The sequence below is a fragment of the Tursiops truncatus genome, chromosome 19 (assembly GCF_011762595.2).
Source record: "Tursiops truncatus isolate mTurTru1 chromosome 19, mTurTru1.mat.Y, whole genome shotgun sequence".
Lineage (NCBI taxonomy): Eukaryota > Metazoa > Chordata > Mammalia > Artiodactyla > Delphinidae > Tursiops > Tursiops truncatus.
Window position 1 is genome coordinate 23,802,082 of NC_047052.1, and position 18,145 is coordinate 23,820,226.

The 18,145-nt window shown below is 34.5% G+C and overlaps 1 protein-coding gene across 2 annotated transcripts in view; it reads left to right on the forward strand.

Annotated features, from left to right (window-relative positions):
- CDH8 (cadherin 8) overlaps positions 1–18,145 on the forward strand; it is a 354,111-nt gene that overhangs the window by 272,000 nt on the left and 63,966 nt on the right. Inside the window, exon 9 of one of the 2 annotated variants that reach the window (XM_073796978.1) lies at positions 11,769–11,880. In XM_073796978.1, coding sequence (XP_073653079.1) covers positions 11,769–11,880 — 112 coding nt within the window. Of the gene's footprint in view, positions 1–11,758; positions 11,881–18,145 lie in introns of both variants that reach the window. The other variant, XM_019935532.3, reaches the window with a different exon arrangement.

The following is an 18,145-nucleotide window of genomic DNA, read 5'->3' on the forward strand; positions in this document are numbered from 1 at the left end:
AAAGAACTGATAAAGAAAATTTTAAAGTACAAGAAGAAATTAAAACCCAGATAAATAAACAATCACATTAATTGTAAATAAGCTACATACTTCAATTAAAAGACATTATTTGTCAGACTAGGAAAAAAGCAATCAATTTTCAAATCATGTTTTTTATCAGAAATAAACCTCACATATAAGAACAGTTAAAGACTGAACCGATTGAAAGAAGATCTAGGCAAATTAAAACCAAAATGGTTCAGCTATAGACTAAGAAGAAATATTACCAAAAATAGAGAAATTTTTCATAATGATAAATGATTAAATTCAGCAGGAAGATATAAAAATTCTAAATTTGTATGTACCTAATAAGATGTTTGTCAAGTACATAAAGCAAAAAATTGACAGAAGCAAAGGGATAAATAGACAAGTCAACACTTGTAGATGAAAATTTTAACCTACTAATCAAATAAGTAGACAAAAAATTAGTAAGGGTAGAAAGTGTTTGAATAGCATGATTAGTCAACTTGCCTAATTGTAATGTATAAAACACTGCACTCAAAAATTACAAAAATATTATTATTGTCAAACACACTTGAAACAGTTACCCAACATGGCCAAATTGGGCCATAAATCAAGTCTCAACACTCAAAGCAGAGTATGCTTTCTTAACACAGTGGAATTAAGCTAGAAATAAATCACCAAAGGCCCTGAAATGATCCCCAAGTATTGGAAATTAAGCCATATGTCTCTAAATGATCCATGGAAAACAATAAAATCACAAAGGGAATTAGCACATTAAAAAAAATGAATGATAACAAAATAATGACATGACAAAACCTGTGGAATACAGCTAACACAGTACCTAAAGAGAAATTAGCCGTAAATGGCTATATTAGAAAAGAAGAAATGCTAAAAATCAATTATCTGAGCATCCACTTCAAAAAGGCTAAAAGTGAACAGAAAATTAAAAACTAGTAGCAAGGTGAAAATAAATATAGGGTAGAATACAGTGAAATTGAACACAAATATACAGTCCTGAAATTCAACAAAGCCAAAACCTCTTTATGTGCAAAGATAAAGTTGATAAAAATCTTGCAAGAAAAAATAGAAAAGGTACAAGTTGCCAGTATTAGAAATGACAGGGAATTCCCAGTAGTCCAGTGGTTAGGACTCCATGCTTTCACTGCGGGGGGCATGGAAAAAAATATTACAAAGGGGACTTCATTACAGATTCTATAGATGTTAAAAAACAGCTGGACATTATTAACATATTTATGGAATAAGGATTAAAATGTATATGAGATAGCCTAATAAGTTGACAAATGCAGTCATTGCAAACTGGCATAGATAAGAAAAAGAGAAAAATATGTCTATCATTTTCTCTATTGAATAAATTGAATTCACAATTACTAACTCTTAACACATAAATTGTCATGCCCAAATGAACATGACACATACTTTATCAGAGAGAAGTAAAAGAGGGAGCAGTTTCTACCTTATGTCACAAAGCCAGAATAATCTTAATGCTAAAACCCAACAAGAATATTACAAGGAGAATTAACAGCCTGCTTCTCATAAACAAAATCCTAAGTAATATATTAGCAAATCAAAACTGTTAATATAAAAATATAATATTACACCCAGGGAATACAAGGACAGATGATAACATTTGAAAATCTATTAATGTAAATTAAAATCCTGAGGAAAGAGAAAAAAAGGTATGATCATTCTCAGCAGATGCAGAAAATGTTATACCTTCATCTCTTGTTCTTGAAAAAGCTCTTTGCACACTAGAAATAGAAGAGAACTTAATTTGATAAAGGATAGTTACCAAAAAAAATAGCAAATATCAAACCTAATGGTAAAATATTGAAAGGTTTCTCCCTGAGATTGGAAATGAGATAGGTTGTGTATTATTGCTACTTTTATTCAATTACACTGAAGGTTTTAACCAGTACAGTAAGATACAGGTAAGAAATTAAAGTATAAATATCGGAAAGAAGAAATAAAGTTGTCACTACTCATAGACAACATGATTGAGTACATAAAAAGGGAAAAAAAATCTAAGTTAAACTATTATCAATAATGAAGAAAGTTTGCATGATTGTTAGTTATAAAATAATCATATTTTTATTTTCTAACAATACTCAGAAAATAAATATACTACTTATAATAATAAAAAGACTTCAATTAAATAGTAACAAAATCTAATGAATGGGGCTTCCCTGGTGGCGCAGTGGTTGGGAGTCCGCCTGCCAAATGCAGGGGACACGGGTTCGTGCCCCAGTCCAGGAAGATCCCACATGCCGCGAAGCGGCTGGGCCCGTGAGCCATGGCCGCTGAGCCTGCGCGTCCGGAGCCTGTGCTCCGCAACGGGAGAGGCCACAGCAGTGAGAGGCCCACGTACCCACCCCCCCAAGAAAAAAAAATCTAATGAATGACATACAAAACTTCTAAACAGAAAACTATAGAACATTACTGAGAGAAATTAAGGAAGATATAAATAAATGAAGTATATACATAGTTCATGATTTGGAGATTCAAATGTAAAAGATGTCAATCCGCTTTAAATTTATCTGTAGAATCTTTGCAATATCAATCAAACTTCCAACAGCTATGTGTGTGTGTGTGTGTGTGTGTGTGTGTGTGTGTGTGTGCGCGCCCACAATTTGACAAATAATACTAAAACGTGTAAAGAAATTTAAAGGGAAAAATAATGAAAATATTTTAAAAGAAAAATTGTTGATCTTACCATATTCATGATAACAATATATGAAGATCTATCATAAAGAGTTATTAAAAGAGGACTGTATGAGCATAAAGACAGAAAAATAGAACAGAAAATTCCGGGAACAAGCCTGTACAAAAATACTCAACTCAATGACGAAGATAGCATAGGTGGACTTATAATAAAGTTGACAGTGAATTGGATATCCACGAGTGGATGAAACTGAACCTTGGCCTCTAACTCAGAACGTCAATTTTAGTAATCTTCAGGGAGATCAGAGATGTAAATGTGAAAAAAATAATATACCTTCTAAAAATAACAGAATTTTCAAATTTTGGATTATGCAAATAATTAATGAATCAGTTGCAACAAGTGTTAAAGTTAATAAGAGCAAAAACTGATGAATTCAGCTTTAAGTTAAGAATCTGTGTTCATCAAAAGTTACTATTAAGAGTGAAAAATTAAGCCACAGAGTAGGGAAACGTATTGTGACACTCATATCTAGCAAAGGACACGTATCCTTAATATATAATATGCATATCAATTAGAAAAACATAGACAACCAATTAAAACATGGCAAAAACTTGAACAGGTTCTTCACACACACAAAAAAAATCCAAGTGGCCAGTAAGCATAATATGTCCTTAGCATCAAATCAAGATATTAAAATAAAATCAAACTGAAACATAACTGTACACCTCTGCAATGACTAAAATGAAAAACAAATAATAAATAGCTGGCTTTTCCAAGTGTTCTTGAAGACACGCAGCAACTTGAACTCTTATACATTGCTGGTCAGAGTGTAAACTGGCACATCCACATTAGAAAACACAGTTGAAAGCATATGCTAAAATTGAAAGGAGCCATATTCTATAATCTTTCGTTCTATTCCTAAGTATGTAACGTAACGGAATTCACGTATTTGTACAGCAACAGAAATACACAAAATATTTATAGCAGCACTTTTCAGAATAGCATGAAACTGAAACAACCCAAATATCCACCAGTAAGAGAAATAAATAAATAAATAGATGGTGCTATATGTATACAATGAAATTCTTTCCCAAACAGTGGAAAAGAATGAATGACAGCTGCCTACAACCACATTAATGAATTTACAAATACTATATTGAGCTAAAGAAGTCAGATGCAAAAGTGTGTACTTTATATTATTTCAGTTTTTATACAGTTCTGAAGAAGGCACACTAATATAGTGTTAAGAAACAGAGTAGAGGTTACCTTGAAGGGCATAATGACTGAGAAAGGGGTACATGGGAAGCTTTGGGGATGCTGGTTATATCTTGGCCTGAGTGATAGTTACATGGGTATGTTCATTTTATAACAATACACTGGAATAAAACCATAAGGTGTATACACTTTATTGTTTTCATGGCTTACTTCTACTACAAAAGTTGATCTCACACAAGAAAATGTAAGGAGTGGCCCAAAAAATTAAAAATATGAAAATTATATTTCTAAAAATAAATTCACTAATAAAAATTCCATGTTAATGGAATCATCAAACCTTTCTTTTGAGGTTATTAATTTATTAGGATATTGTATTGTTTGGGAAGTGATCCATCTTAAAAATATATTTTAAGGTTATGTTTTACGAGTGCTATGCTAAAGAGAGCCTGTGGGGAATAATCAGTTTTGTTTGTTTCTGTGGGTTTTTTTTTTTTTTTTTCATTTGTTGATAAAACTGCCCTGGATTAATATTTCAGCTTTACCACTTCTTGGCTTTGAGTAAATATGGGCAAGGTGACAAGAGTCCACATGATTTCTAGGCGCACTGGATGTTCTTTACTCCCTACTCTGATATGTAACTCATATAAATTTCAGTCTTACATAGCCTGAAATCATATTCCCATTTAAGAAAATAATGTCTTCACAGTAACCCAACAAACCTCAAAGAAATAGTACATAACAGATCACACAATACATGCTGGGTAGTTTACAATATTAGTTTTCTTCCCTAATAAAGTGTGTCTGTGAATGTGTGTGCGTGTATGTGTATGCATGTATTAGGGGCACAAATGTTATTCTAAGCTGGTGTTGCATGAGCATTTAAACTCAATATTACATAAATCTATATTCCTCTGAAAGTGTGAGTCTCCTTTATTAAGATTCTAATATATAAGGGATTTAAACTGAATTGCATTGTAAGAGTAGTACCAAGAAATTCAGTTCCAATAATTTTGAATCAATCCTATTTGAAATAATTAGGGAAAAAGACACTGAAGATATAGTAATAGAAGCATAATGCAATTTTTGCTGGCAGAGTAGAATTAGAGATTTTGCAAAGACTTAGTTACCAAAGGGAGCATAAGGAATAATAAACTTATTACGGCATTTTGTTTCCTCGCCTCTTACAGTATGGAGAAAGATGAGATGTATAAAAAGGATTTAAACATGCACTTAGGGCTGCGAAAGGAGGGAGTCAGTATTTTCCAGTCACAAATTCAGCAAGAGTAGTACACAGTAGAAAAGAGAGGTGTACATAAAACAAAACAAAAATGAACACGTAAAAACCATGTATGCATACACACAAAACAAAAAATGTAGACAGCTAAAGGAAACAAATTGGTAAGCATACATAAAGAGTTAAAAGTATCTTAGTAAGCACAGTAGTGTATACAGAAGTTGAACTGTAATGTTGTACACATGAAACTTATATGATGTTCTAAGCCAATATTACCTTAATTAAAAAAAATACTTGGGAATCATAAGCCATGAATTACTGGTTTATGTAAATTTAACTCAGAACTCTAGAAGCAGACTAATTGTCAAAGAAAAGGTCTTGGGAAAAAGTTTGGCAAATAATGCATATTTATCAATTTTAAGTTAAAATGTTTAGTATATTAAAATAAAATAAAACTAGTAAGTGCTTAAAATTTTTTAAAAAAGAATTAAAAGTAGGTAATATTGGACTTCCCTGGTGGTGCAGTGGTTAAGAATCCGCCTGCCAATGCAGGGGACACGGGTTCGAGCCCTGGTCCAGGAGGATCCCGAGCCCTGGTCGAGGAGGATCCCACATGCCGCAGAGCAACTAAGCCTGTGCACCACAACTACTGAGCCTGCGCTCTAGAGCCCACGAGCCACAACACTGAGCCCGCGTGCCATAACTACTGAAGCCTGTGTGCTTAGAGCCCGTGCCCGCAGCAAGAGAAGCCACTGCAATGAGAAGCCCGTGCACTGCAACGAAGAGAAGCCCCTGCTCACCACAACTAGAGAAAGCCCACACACAGTAGCGAAGACCCAACGCAGGCAAAAATAAATAAATGTATTATACAGTAGGTAATATTACATAACATATTAATAAAAAAATGGAAAATGTAATAGCTCCATTCTCATTAGTACTAATTTTTCATTTATAAACTGCCATTAATGTTGCCTTTATTTAGAACATGATTGTTTTAAAGCTTTGTATTTAATAAATAGTATCTAAGAGGTTCATAACATCAGTCCTTACTTCAATGGCTCTAAAATATTTTCCCATAGAATTTAACAACCATAAATGTGCCTACCTTATTCTTTAGGACTTCAACTCTTGTGAGCTGGAAAAAGGATACGGAGGGTTCACTGTAGAGAGTAGGAAAAGGTGGAGTGAGGTCTTGCCAAGGATTCCAGTACGTCCAGGTTCACTTAAGATGAATGTAATAAAAAAAAGACCTACACATTTTCTCCCTATTTAGAGAGCATTTGAAAATGCTGGAGCCAGACAGCATGCATTTTTGTAGTCAGTAGGGAAAACAGACAGGGGTCAGTGAGGACTTAAACTGAAGTCACCATTTAAGAGTCATTTTCTCCAAAGAGTTTAAGGCATTTTCAAATATGTCTAAGTCCACAACTTGCACAGTGAGAGAAAGCATTTCTCTGCGTTTCTTGAGAGAGCTACTACTTGGTTAATACAAAAACTATGCCTTACAAGCTTTGTTCATTTGATACCAGAGACACCCTCTGATTAAAGTTCTCATTTAATTCTAAACTAATCTAAATATGACTGAGATTTTAAGGAGTAAAATAGAATGACTTCTCTTTACAGCCTGGCTTGCTGGAATTTTCACAATCATATAATGAAAAATTATTAAAATTATGGTGGTCAACTGCTCCCTTGATGTTGAAATTTCTTGGTATGTATTTGAGGGAGATAATAGATTGTGTTTTAACTGGTGCATCAATACAGTTGCCATGTTAGTGAAAGGGTAACACATAAAAATAATACTGTACAGAGAAAAACCTATCAAAAATATTCCAGAATATTTTTGTAGAGAATATTGAGTAGAGTTCCCTGTGCTGTACAGTAGGTCCTTATTAGTTATCTATTTTATATAGTAGTGTGTATACGTCAATCCCAATCTCCCAATTTATCCCTTTCCCCCCAGTAACCGTAAGATTGGTTTCTACATCTGTGAGTCTATTTCTATTTTGTAAACAAGTTCATTTGTACCATTTTTTATTAGATTCCACATATAAGTGATATATATTTGTCCAATAAAAATTTTTAAAAAGTCCCAACAGATTTTCTACCCTGGTGTCCACTGGTTAATTATATTCCACCTTGTTTCTATGCTAATCTATGAATTAATAAACCATAACTAATGATTTAGAAATTATCACACCATTTATGGGCAAAATGTACATCAAAAAGTTTTATCTTTAGTCACCAGAGAGCCTAAATTCACGACTGAAATTATTTTCCAAGACCTTCTTTGAAATTCCCATCAGTTTCATTTTAAATTTCCTAAGTTGCTATCTTTTCTGTCAATCATATACTGTTAGAATCTTCCTGTTTTATAAACTTTCAGCATTCCTCTCATCCCTATTCAATTATAAATTCACTATTTTGCATTCCCCCCGTTGACTGTAATTTACTGCTCATGCCTTCCATCCTTCCACTCGTAGAAGGCTCAAGAATTATTTATTGAACCCACCAGTATATCTAAATTTGTCAAATCAATTTTCTCTCTTATAGCCTGAAAAGGAGAGGCTGTTTATTTCAATCGATGTCTGTAAAAACAGCAGCTCGTGGAAACTAGTTAGAAGCAAATTCCCAAGTAACGCAGACTTGGCAGTATTCCATTACCTTTGATTATAAAAGGGCAAAATTAATGGGCAATTCATGAGGCTACGTGACAGAGAGGTGACAGGAAGTCACTACTATTCAAATGGTAGAAGTCAAGGAGTTGTTTATAGTAGGTGCCATTTCAGCCTTTTTTCCATCATTATGTGAAAACAGTCAACTTTTGTGGCCAATTGAAATGGGCTTTTCCTTCCAGACCACTTTGTCACATCTCCTGTGTTTAGAAAATTAATCTTTAACGAATGCTAATCAAGTTTCTAATTATAATATCTTTATATTTAATGTCTGTGTATCAGATGAAAGGCAAACATTTTGGGGCCAGTCACAAAGGACATGAATAATTTCCTTAGAAGCTTATCTAATTAATTTTATTGCTCTATAATATCTTTAAATTTTGAACTCCCATCACTTCATTAATTTAGATAAAAGTGAATCTTCAGCATTTAACTATGACACTTGTGTCAAGCACTATAGGGTGCAGTAATTTCAGTTGTGCGCGTTCATCTAATACAGGTAATGAAAACACATTGGGGGATATTTTGGGGATATATGGCACCAGTTTATCGTTTGATTATATTTTATTGTTTTTCTCCTTGATTTAGCAGTTTCAAGAAATAAAGTAAATGTCTGGGACATTCATTTGCTTAAGAAAACAAAATTAAAACAAACCGTAACTTCTCTTGTCAGTAAGCTTTATGCTAGCTTTTAAAATTGTAAATCTCATCAAAAAATATTTCAGTGACTCGCCAGTGATCATATGATATAGCCCCTATGCTCGTGATCTTCTAACAATATTAAGTGATAGCTCCCAAACCTACATGACTTCTAACAACAGAAAAAAATTAGATGGTATTATTCTAGGGATCTGGGCCCCTGCATAGTTAACCGCCACCCTGTCCCAGATCTTACAATAAGAGAAAGCATGTATTACTTTAATGTTGAAAGTTATCCCAGAAAGAAGCTCATGGAGATTCTCTAGCCTCTATGCTTGAGTTTTACCACCTGCTGGCCATCTAGAGCTAAGAGATAATTGCAGTTTATTAAAACTGTGAGATTAAGAAAAGAGAAGAGAGAAGTTAAGAACATGTGCCTTGGCATAATTATCCTTTTGCCAAAATAGTGAGAGTAAAATCTGTATATGCATGTTTGCCTGTGGCGTGTGTGTGTGTGTGTGTGTGTGTGTGTGCAAGGCATGAGAAAGAGGGAAGACAAAGAATATCGTATTTCGTAAACTTGGCCCAATCAACCATTTTCAGTGACTCTAACTCAGTAAGCTCAGCATTTTCTTCACTTCCCCAGGAACAAAATCATGTTTAAAGAGTACGACAGCTTTTTCTTGTACCTGCAGTTTTCGAAGACAATGCATCTATTATTCACTGTTCAAGTCTATGTTGATCATTGTCTCTGAATTGAATGCTTAACGAGACTGAAACATAATAGAAGGCTCCTCTAATCACTTATATACACAAGAGTTGGTCTAAGATGTGGCACGGAAGAAATGAATGTTATGTAACTAACTAATCAATAGTCCTTAGAGTTGAAATACAGAGAATCACAAAATAAAATCAATCAACTAAAGAGACCTTAGGCAAAATCAAAGTATCAGGAAAAATATGGAATTTAAATTGTTCAGTTTCTCAGAGAGGCTTGCAGATTATTAGTGCAATTCTGAGAATATCAGTCGTGGTACAACCCATTAGATTTATCCAGCTTGATTTTTTATATTTGTACTCAAACTTCAAAGAGTGGTCAAACTTGCAATAAAAATTTATAACAAGCCTATAAGCATTCTTGAGGAAATGGCAGTGATTAGTTATCTTACTAGTAAACAAACAACAAGCAAATATACTTTGTTTTAAACTTCATCAATATAGTACTGTGAAAATGACTCATGTTTGGAAGGCCAAAACTACATTTCGGAGTCTTGGAGTTAATTTTTGAGTCATATTGGTAAAGGCATGTAGCCCTGTGCATATCAGTCTCCACATCAGTAATCCACAACATGGGGATCGCATTACCTATTACATAGCTCTTCAGTAAGGACTGAATGAGATGATTCTGTGAAATACCTTGCACTGTACATAGTGCACACTGAATATGCACGGTGCTGATGTTTCCAATTATAAAAGGTGAACTCTAAGATACACTTGACGATGTGCCCAATATGATCTGGGCACTTCTAATTCTTCTCATATAATGTGTATAATAGTTCTCTAAATAAGGTGTCAAGGTCTTGAGTTTCAGTGTCCTCAGGAATAAAATGAGCTTCAATAACATGTTCAGAATCATATTGGTAGTGGGAGGCAAAGATGGGGCTCCAAACATTTGTTTCCTGCAAACACTGGATTCCCTTTTTTACTCTTCAGCAGCTGCTATTCAGCTCATGGTCAGACTAGAAAAGAGATGTAAATCTTTAAGGACATAATCAGACCTTATTTCAAATACCTTATAACTCATTTATCTACCTGATTCAAGTAGATAAAGGGTAGAATGTAAGTTTCTTGTCCTCAGAGTCATGTGTTACACTTTTTAAAATTTTCCCTTCCACTGAAACTAGGGAGCTGCATGCCTCCTCTCTGAATGGGAATGAATTATTTCATTAGACATAAGACAGTAAAAGAAAAAGAACATATTAGGTAAAAGAAAAAGGACATTTAAGGCCACTGGTGTGATTTTTGGGAATTGAGATTTTTGTTCCATTACTGAGGTGGTTGGAATTCCAAAGGATAATATTCATCCATCCATAGTTAATCAAATTAGAATATTGGAGAATAGCCATGGTAGTTAAATTCCAATCTTGTAGCATTGCCAGTGGGGTTAACCAACTATAAAATTGTAACATGGCTGTGATTATTTGGCATGTGCTTTAAAACACTTTTATATGTAATGAAAAAAATGAGTATTTGAAGGTTTCAGAGGTCTGAATTTAACCAATTGTCAAAAAGAAGAGTCTGATATATCAAATACAAGTCTGTTTCTTCATACTCAAAAGCCAAAGATTTTTCCCCTCCTAGCTTGCTTATAAATATTCAGTGCCACAGAAACACAAATAAATAATTGGCCATTTTCAATGCATTCTGTGTAATTGACAAGCGATCAAAAGATTATTGCATGGTACAGTCAGAGTCAAATGGTACTGCATTTATTAGAAATGAAAAATCATCATGTGGGCCAAGTCAGCAATGTATTAATGGGCCAGATTTCTGTGCATGCATATTTGTGCGTGTATGCGTGTGTGTGCACGTGTGTGTGTGTGTGTATAATTTTTTAAATTTAAGGGCTTAAGGATTAAGGTCTGTGCTACTGGAATTGACCTGGAAAGATTAAAAGATTATTATCTGTTTACACTGATGAAAATCTTTATGAAAATGACATATTAAAATAACTTGGGCTTATCTTACTCAAAAAGATCCCAAGGTCAATTTTGAATAAAAAATAAAATTCATAAAAGATATGATTCCCTTTCTTTAAGATTATCCCTTTTATCAGTATTAAAGATGCCTTCTCAACAACTGATTTGGTTCTAGCCTTTTTTCAGGTTTTGATGTTCATCTTTAATATATAGTCAGTCGAACAAGTAACAGTGCAGAAATGGGCTGTCTACCCAAGATAAAGAAAGAGATAAATCTTTGTTGCAATACAGCATTCTTTTCTTTTGTACAATGGGCTTTATCAATAAAATAAAGCTTTCTTCATCAAGGAAACCTCTTTTCATTTATTCAGAGATGGTCTTTATCAAGCTAAGCTCCAGCAAATGGTGTTTGGAATAATAATTTATACTTTTTTTTAAGCAGCCAAGCACTTGCTATTTTTCCTTGCTGAATGGTCAGATTCCATAATCACCATGTTGAAAACACCCTAATTAAGGGAAGTTGAAACAGACACACAAGCTTTCAAGAAGAAAGTTGAATTGCACATTAAAATGCAATATCCTCAATGCTGATGTTATTTTTTCCTTCCCATAGGGAACCACAGTCAGATATCCCGAGTACCTGTTGCTATTAAAGTGCTGGATGTCAATGACAACGCCCCTGAATTCGCATCCGAATATGAGGCATTTTTATGTGAAAATGGAAAACCCGGCCAAGTAAATATCTCCATGTTGTTAATGCTGAATATGTTTGTATACAACTGTCTCATATTTGATTAACCTGCATTATAGTGTGCACTTGCATCATTCACCATCTGCAAAGTCATAGGCAAGAAACATCCAAACGGGAACAGAGAGGGAGTATTCTTCTTTCAGAGATGTTCATTCTCTTCCTACTTATGACCAAATTGGCTCCTGAAGCGGAATGACCTGCTGTGCCATGAACCCCGAGCCAAAAAACTATCTTAAAATATCTCGGGGTGTGGATGATCACAGGGGAGGTCTTAGAGTGATGGGGCCAACATTTTAACCTTCAAATGATGGAAAGTGAGGGAAAAGCCCATGGGAAGGCATGTTTGTTTCACATCAAATGTAGAAATAACACATGACATTGGAACCCTAGGAAAGACCAATTGCAGGAAGTGAATTTTTAAATCTGTAAAGGTGTAGCTGCATTTAGATAGACATAATGTGAACAACATGTTTTAGACATGCAAGTAAAGCATCTGATAACTGTGTATTGATGTGTATCGATGGAACTTTTTTCTTTTAAACTGTCTTATGTAGCTTAGATAGGACAATGCAGACACAGAGAGAGAGACGGGGAGAGAGGAAGGAAGGAAGGGGGGAGGGAGGAAGGAGGGAGAGAGTTAAGAAAGAAGAACGAAAACAAAACCTGCTATACTCTGAATGTCAAAATGGAAATAGTCTATGTAAAGTTCTAAGAAACACAAATGTAATAGACTTATTTTAACAAGGTGCCAAAGTACTGTATGTTTAAGAAATTTATCGTTTTTCAACTTCCTAATTTATTTCTGGATGGTGACATTTTAATTTAAATAAACAGCAGCTGACAGCATGACACTGGAGTTGTTAATCCAACTATTCTTGTGCCTCACGTGGGTGTTAGGAATTCAACTTACTATTTGCCGAGCAGTTTACCTGACAAGAGTCAGATTTCTTCCACCTAAGAAAGGAATAGAACTGTGGCTCTATACTTTTATTTAACTCTTACAAAAGATCAAGTTGCTACTCTCCTATGAAACAGTGGGCATTTTCCCCTAGACTACTCTCCTGTATCTGAAGGACTGGCATCGTTTCCATCTACAAAAAAAAGATACACATACATGTGCACACATACAAAGTAAAAGCTAAAATTCTAATAATAAAATTGAGTAATTTTAAACACTTAGACATCATAAATGTCGTTATAATCAAAACATTCACCTTCAGCAGTCATATGCCAAAGGTGACCTCTTTTTAAAAATAATATTCTAACATTAGTTTCAATGTTTCTTAATTTCATCATGTCGAATTACCCTCTATCGGTCTTATCTTTTGAGTGTTTTTATTTGTGATCCTTTGAGGATGGAGTGTATATATACTTGGCAGCAAATATCATTTAGCTAAGTTGGTGAATGCAGTTGGTGGAGAGAGTCTGATCAAAGTATATGCAGGTCAGTTTCAAGGATATGGTTGTGTGGGCCGGATTGTTGCTGGGGTAATGTAGCCAATCACAGAGTTATAAGCCAGACATTTTTGATCATAGAGAAACTGTCAGATGCTTTAGAATTTAAGTAAAACTCCACTGTTCATGCAAAACTCATCACACAAGTTCAGAGAGTCAATGGCATTGATATTTCAAAAATTACACATTGGCTTCACTTGTGATATTGACATGCATGCCTTTGGACCTCCTGGAATCTGGAGGTTTACCCTGTGGATTTTGACTGTTTCCAAGGTTTTAATGATTCCTCAACAGTTTTTATCCTCCGAAAAAAATGCATTGTTTCATCCCCTTTCCTATGCAAGATCAAAATAAAAAAAAAAAGTTGATTCTTTGTTTTATGATTTTTGCAAATCAACATGAATGACTCATTCTGTGAAAAAATGTTTATGTTGTGTGTGTCCACTGCACTATCTTACCCTCAAATGAATCTATTTAGGCATGTTTATTAGAGTTCATATTTACATGAAGATAATCAGATCTTTGTCTGTTCAGCATAATTTTTGGACATATGGCTGACTGGTTGATACACACACAGTTGTTCAAATAGCTCCTGAATTCCTTGAATCCTTTGTGCTAGTCAGAACTCATGTTTGATTCATTATATCATTCCTAAGTCACTTTTAATAGCTCAAGTATCTCATTTTTATATTTAACATTTTCCCAAATTCATTTTTGTTATCCACACTAAATAGCGTTCACTTATATAAGTTCAACATAGATACACTTTCAATCATGTCTCATAATACCATACAAATGGCTGACTCACTTTGAAATTAGAATATTCATTATCACATTCATGCAAAACAAATGTCAAAGACTGAATTAGCACTAAATTCATAGTCATCTCAATATTTTTCAACAATTAATGTCTGCTTTATAACAGCCTCAGAGAAAGGAGTGCAGGTGGCTTTGAAATGTCTAGTTTGCCTGGAAGATATGGATTTAAGGCTAAACTCGAGGGGGTCAGCTTCCTGGGAGATGATGCAGCTGAAAATCATTAGCAATAATCAAGCACAAGCCATTAAAAAAACTCAATCCGTAAAAAATCTTCTGGATTGAGTGAGGCTTTGTAAAGAGTTCTTTAAAACATCTCACAAAATGAAAACCAGTATCAACATGAACGTAGGGAATTCTACTGCACTTGACTCTTTTCCGCTGGACTCATTTAAACAAAGAGTCCAAAAAAAAAAAGAAAGAAAAGAAAAAGAAAGAAGGGAGGCCACCTTCCTCTAAGATAGATCTCTAGTTCATGGTACATCTGTGTTAAGTTGGCATACGTTTACTCTGAAAGTAGAACTGGAAGTCCTGTCTCTTCCTCCCACCTTCCCACAATTCTGAAGTAAAAGATGACATTTTCTTGAATTGGTTCCCTTAAGAGAGTAACAACCACCCATGACAAAGAGAGTTCACAGTCAATATTATAAAAACTCAACGGGAATCCCTTTTGATTAGAATCCTTTTAAATAATCCCTCCACTTCAGAATTAGATGCTGATGTGGTATTTTCTGATGGCTAGTTACTCTTATTTAAAACAATTTTCCCCCAATAGTTACAGGTAATTTATCTTAAGTTAAAAGTTATAAGGTGACGTAGACCTTTAGTCTCCAATTCAATAATGCCATGATAGAGTCATCTACAAATTACTTGGCCCTCAGTTTAACAGGATGAATAAAAATATTCTCTCCACTTGCTCCTCTTTAATGGCCAAAGCAGAAATGAGCATATGGGTTGAGGATTTCAAAATTAGAAGGCAAGCTATCTGAAAGTTCATGTGTCTAATAGGATGATAGGTTTTGATCAGACAGTAGATATTTGTCGAACACAAACTGTATGCCAAGACTTGGCTGGGTACTGGGAATTTAGTGGCAGACAAACATCAGTCTTTTTCCCTCATAGAGTTTTCCCTCTGGTAGGCACTTGAGAAAATTAGATGTGGTAGAATTGCAAGAAAATACCTCAAATCCTCTGGGCAGAAAGGAGGTTGAAGAGATTAGAGGAAATGGAACTATCTTAATGAAAAGACTGCTTAGTATAGGACGCATTCCACAAGAGATAGGAAACAGCTATCAAGTGCTGAAAAGGAGTCAGCTGGGGATAAACCAGGTTCTGTCTGAAGAGAATGGTACTCTGGTGGGATGGGTGGAGGACCAGGTAACAGCTCCTTCAGGAGAAACCAGTATCTTCCTTCACTATGATAACACCATACTCAAAACCAAACATGAAAGAGAAATAGAGAACATCAGTGACCAGTGTTGGACAGAGGGCCTTCCATAACTCTGTTCTACATCTTGTCTCCTCAGTAGGGTCTTTCTAAGGTTTCAGGTGTTCACCTCTTGCTTACCATACATACAGAATTAGGGTAATGTGCTCCAGATGGTTCACTGACACAGGGACTGAACTGAAAATATTGTGTTTCCAGGGGTGACTCAAGGCCTCTTGTTTAGTCTCAGAGAATATTTATTGTTTGAGAATTAGTTAGCAACCGACCTCTTCAGCTATTTTTTCCTTTAGGAAGGAGCTTCCCCTGTTACTATAAATAAATCTAGTGGAGTATAATTTGAGCTTCATCACCATCTGTAGAAGTCGAGATGTTCTACTTATCATCAAGTTAATTACGTCTGGGTTAAAAACATACCTTGGTTTATCTCTTTTAATCCCTTCTATCTCTGACCAATACTGCAGCAATATAAAGTTTGCTTATCCTGGGAATATCACAGGTCAAAAAAGATAATAGCCCATACTTATAGATACATATCTAGCCAATGCTTGTCATGTAGTAATGGATATCCACAAAATTTTAGAATGATTCTGATTTAGCAGTGACAAATATTTCAGTAATTAGTTTCTCAGATATTACCATGGAAACACTTGTTTTATTCACAGACACAGAGTGCACAAATGAAAAATCATTTATTTATTGAACAGTATTTATTGTGTATCTACAAGATGCTAAGTATTGTAATATGACCTGGGGAGACAATGTGAAAATAACAAAAAAAGTGTTCTCTCCAATGGAACTGAATGAGGAAGATGGATAATAAAAAAACATAGAATGAGTCAATAATATAAATTTTGAAAACTGAGTTGAAGAAAACTACACAGTATAGACAGAAGAGAACAAAGAAAAAGCAGAGATCTACTTTATGTAGTGTTGTAAAGAAAGTTACTTTTTAAAGGGATATCATTTAGGCTGAAACTGAACAAAAATGAGAAAGGGTAGTCATACAAGAAGTGGAAACAAGAGCCTTCTAGCCAACAGAATAAGCTTGTGCAAAGACCCTGAAGGGAGAAAAACCTTGGTTTATTTGAAAAATTGAAGACATCTGTGGCTGAGTATAATAAGAGTAATAAGCAAATGTAATATGAGTGTAATAAGCAAGAATGAAATTGGACAAAAAGAGTATTATGTTTGAATAAAATCCATATACACACATGCAGACGTGTGCACCTGCAATTAAACAGGAAGAGCATCTAGAAGGTTGTAATTGCAAAAGATAATGGTAGCCTGGCCTAAGGTGCTGGCAGTGGAGGTGGAGAGAGGTGACTGGGGAGGCTGCATGCTTCCATGAATGAAATAATACATACAGACATCTAACATGCAATCAACATCACCGTTCTGGGAGTTTGGTGTTGCAATGACATTTTACAGATATGGGGGCTGAGGCTGATAAAAGAGTAAGGGTCTTAACTAAGGCCATGAAAAGTAGGAAAGATGGGCTTCAAAGTCTATTCTTGGAGGTGCCCCAGTCCCTGTACTTTCTAGGATTTCACAATGCTTCCCAAGGAGCAGACTTTGAAATGCCATTGCCTGTGTGACACACTTTTTAGAAAAATAGTAATGAGAATAAGATTCTGATCAAGAGTGAGCACTTTTCAAAAGAAAAAAAAAAAAAAACTCCTGTGATCAATAACACACTCTATTCAAAAGCATTCCACATAATAAGAAAAGTAGAATTATCCCTTGATAAATAGCAGCAATAAACGAGTTTGCTGCCGTATTTATATATATTTTTAGTTTCTGTTGGTCTTTTTCTAATAAATGTGAAACAACGAAATGAAATTATGGCATTTTATAACACTCATGAAACAATAAATGTAGGAGACTTAATTTTAACTTTCCTGCCGGAGGGCATCTTTCAGGATCTATCTGCATACACAAGAGAGAGACAGGATTGATTTTAGAACACATGAAATTGATGGCCTCAACAAAATGCATAAAATATGATTTTCATTTTACTTTAGGTGAAGTAAGGGGAAGGCAGATTAGTGGAATGTATAAAACAATATTTGAAGAATTCACATGTAAAAAAGCATTTCGAGAGAATCATTAATAGAAGTATAACTTTTAGAGTGCAATTTTGACAGAGGGGGAAAAGCTAAAAGAAAAAGGCAAAAAAGTTTAAAAAAACTCAGAATTTTTGAAGGTTTGAAACTAGCACAATCTAAGTCTGAGTCACAGCTCTGCCATTTACTAGTTTTGTGACCTTGGGTCTTAACTGCTGTTAGTTTAAACTCTCACATTTTAGAAATATCTAGCTCAATATCAAGTGCTCAATAAATAACTGTAATTATTAGTAGTATATATTTTCACTAGTTTCATAGTTTCAAAAGCAAAATATTTTATTAGTATTGTCTTTGTTGTTTTTATTGCTGTTATTGTTATATATTTATGATCCTTGATTTGGAGCAAAACACTATAAACAATGCCTAAATGGGTCAATATAAAAGAGGACAGTCTATTTCCCTGTATTG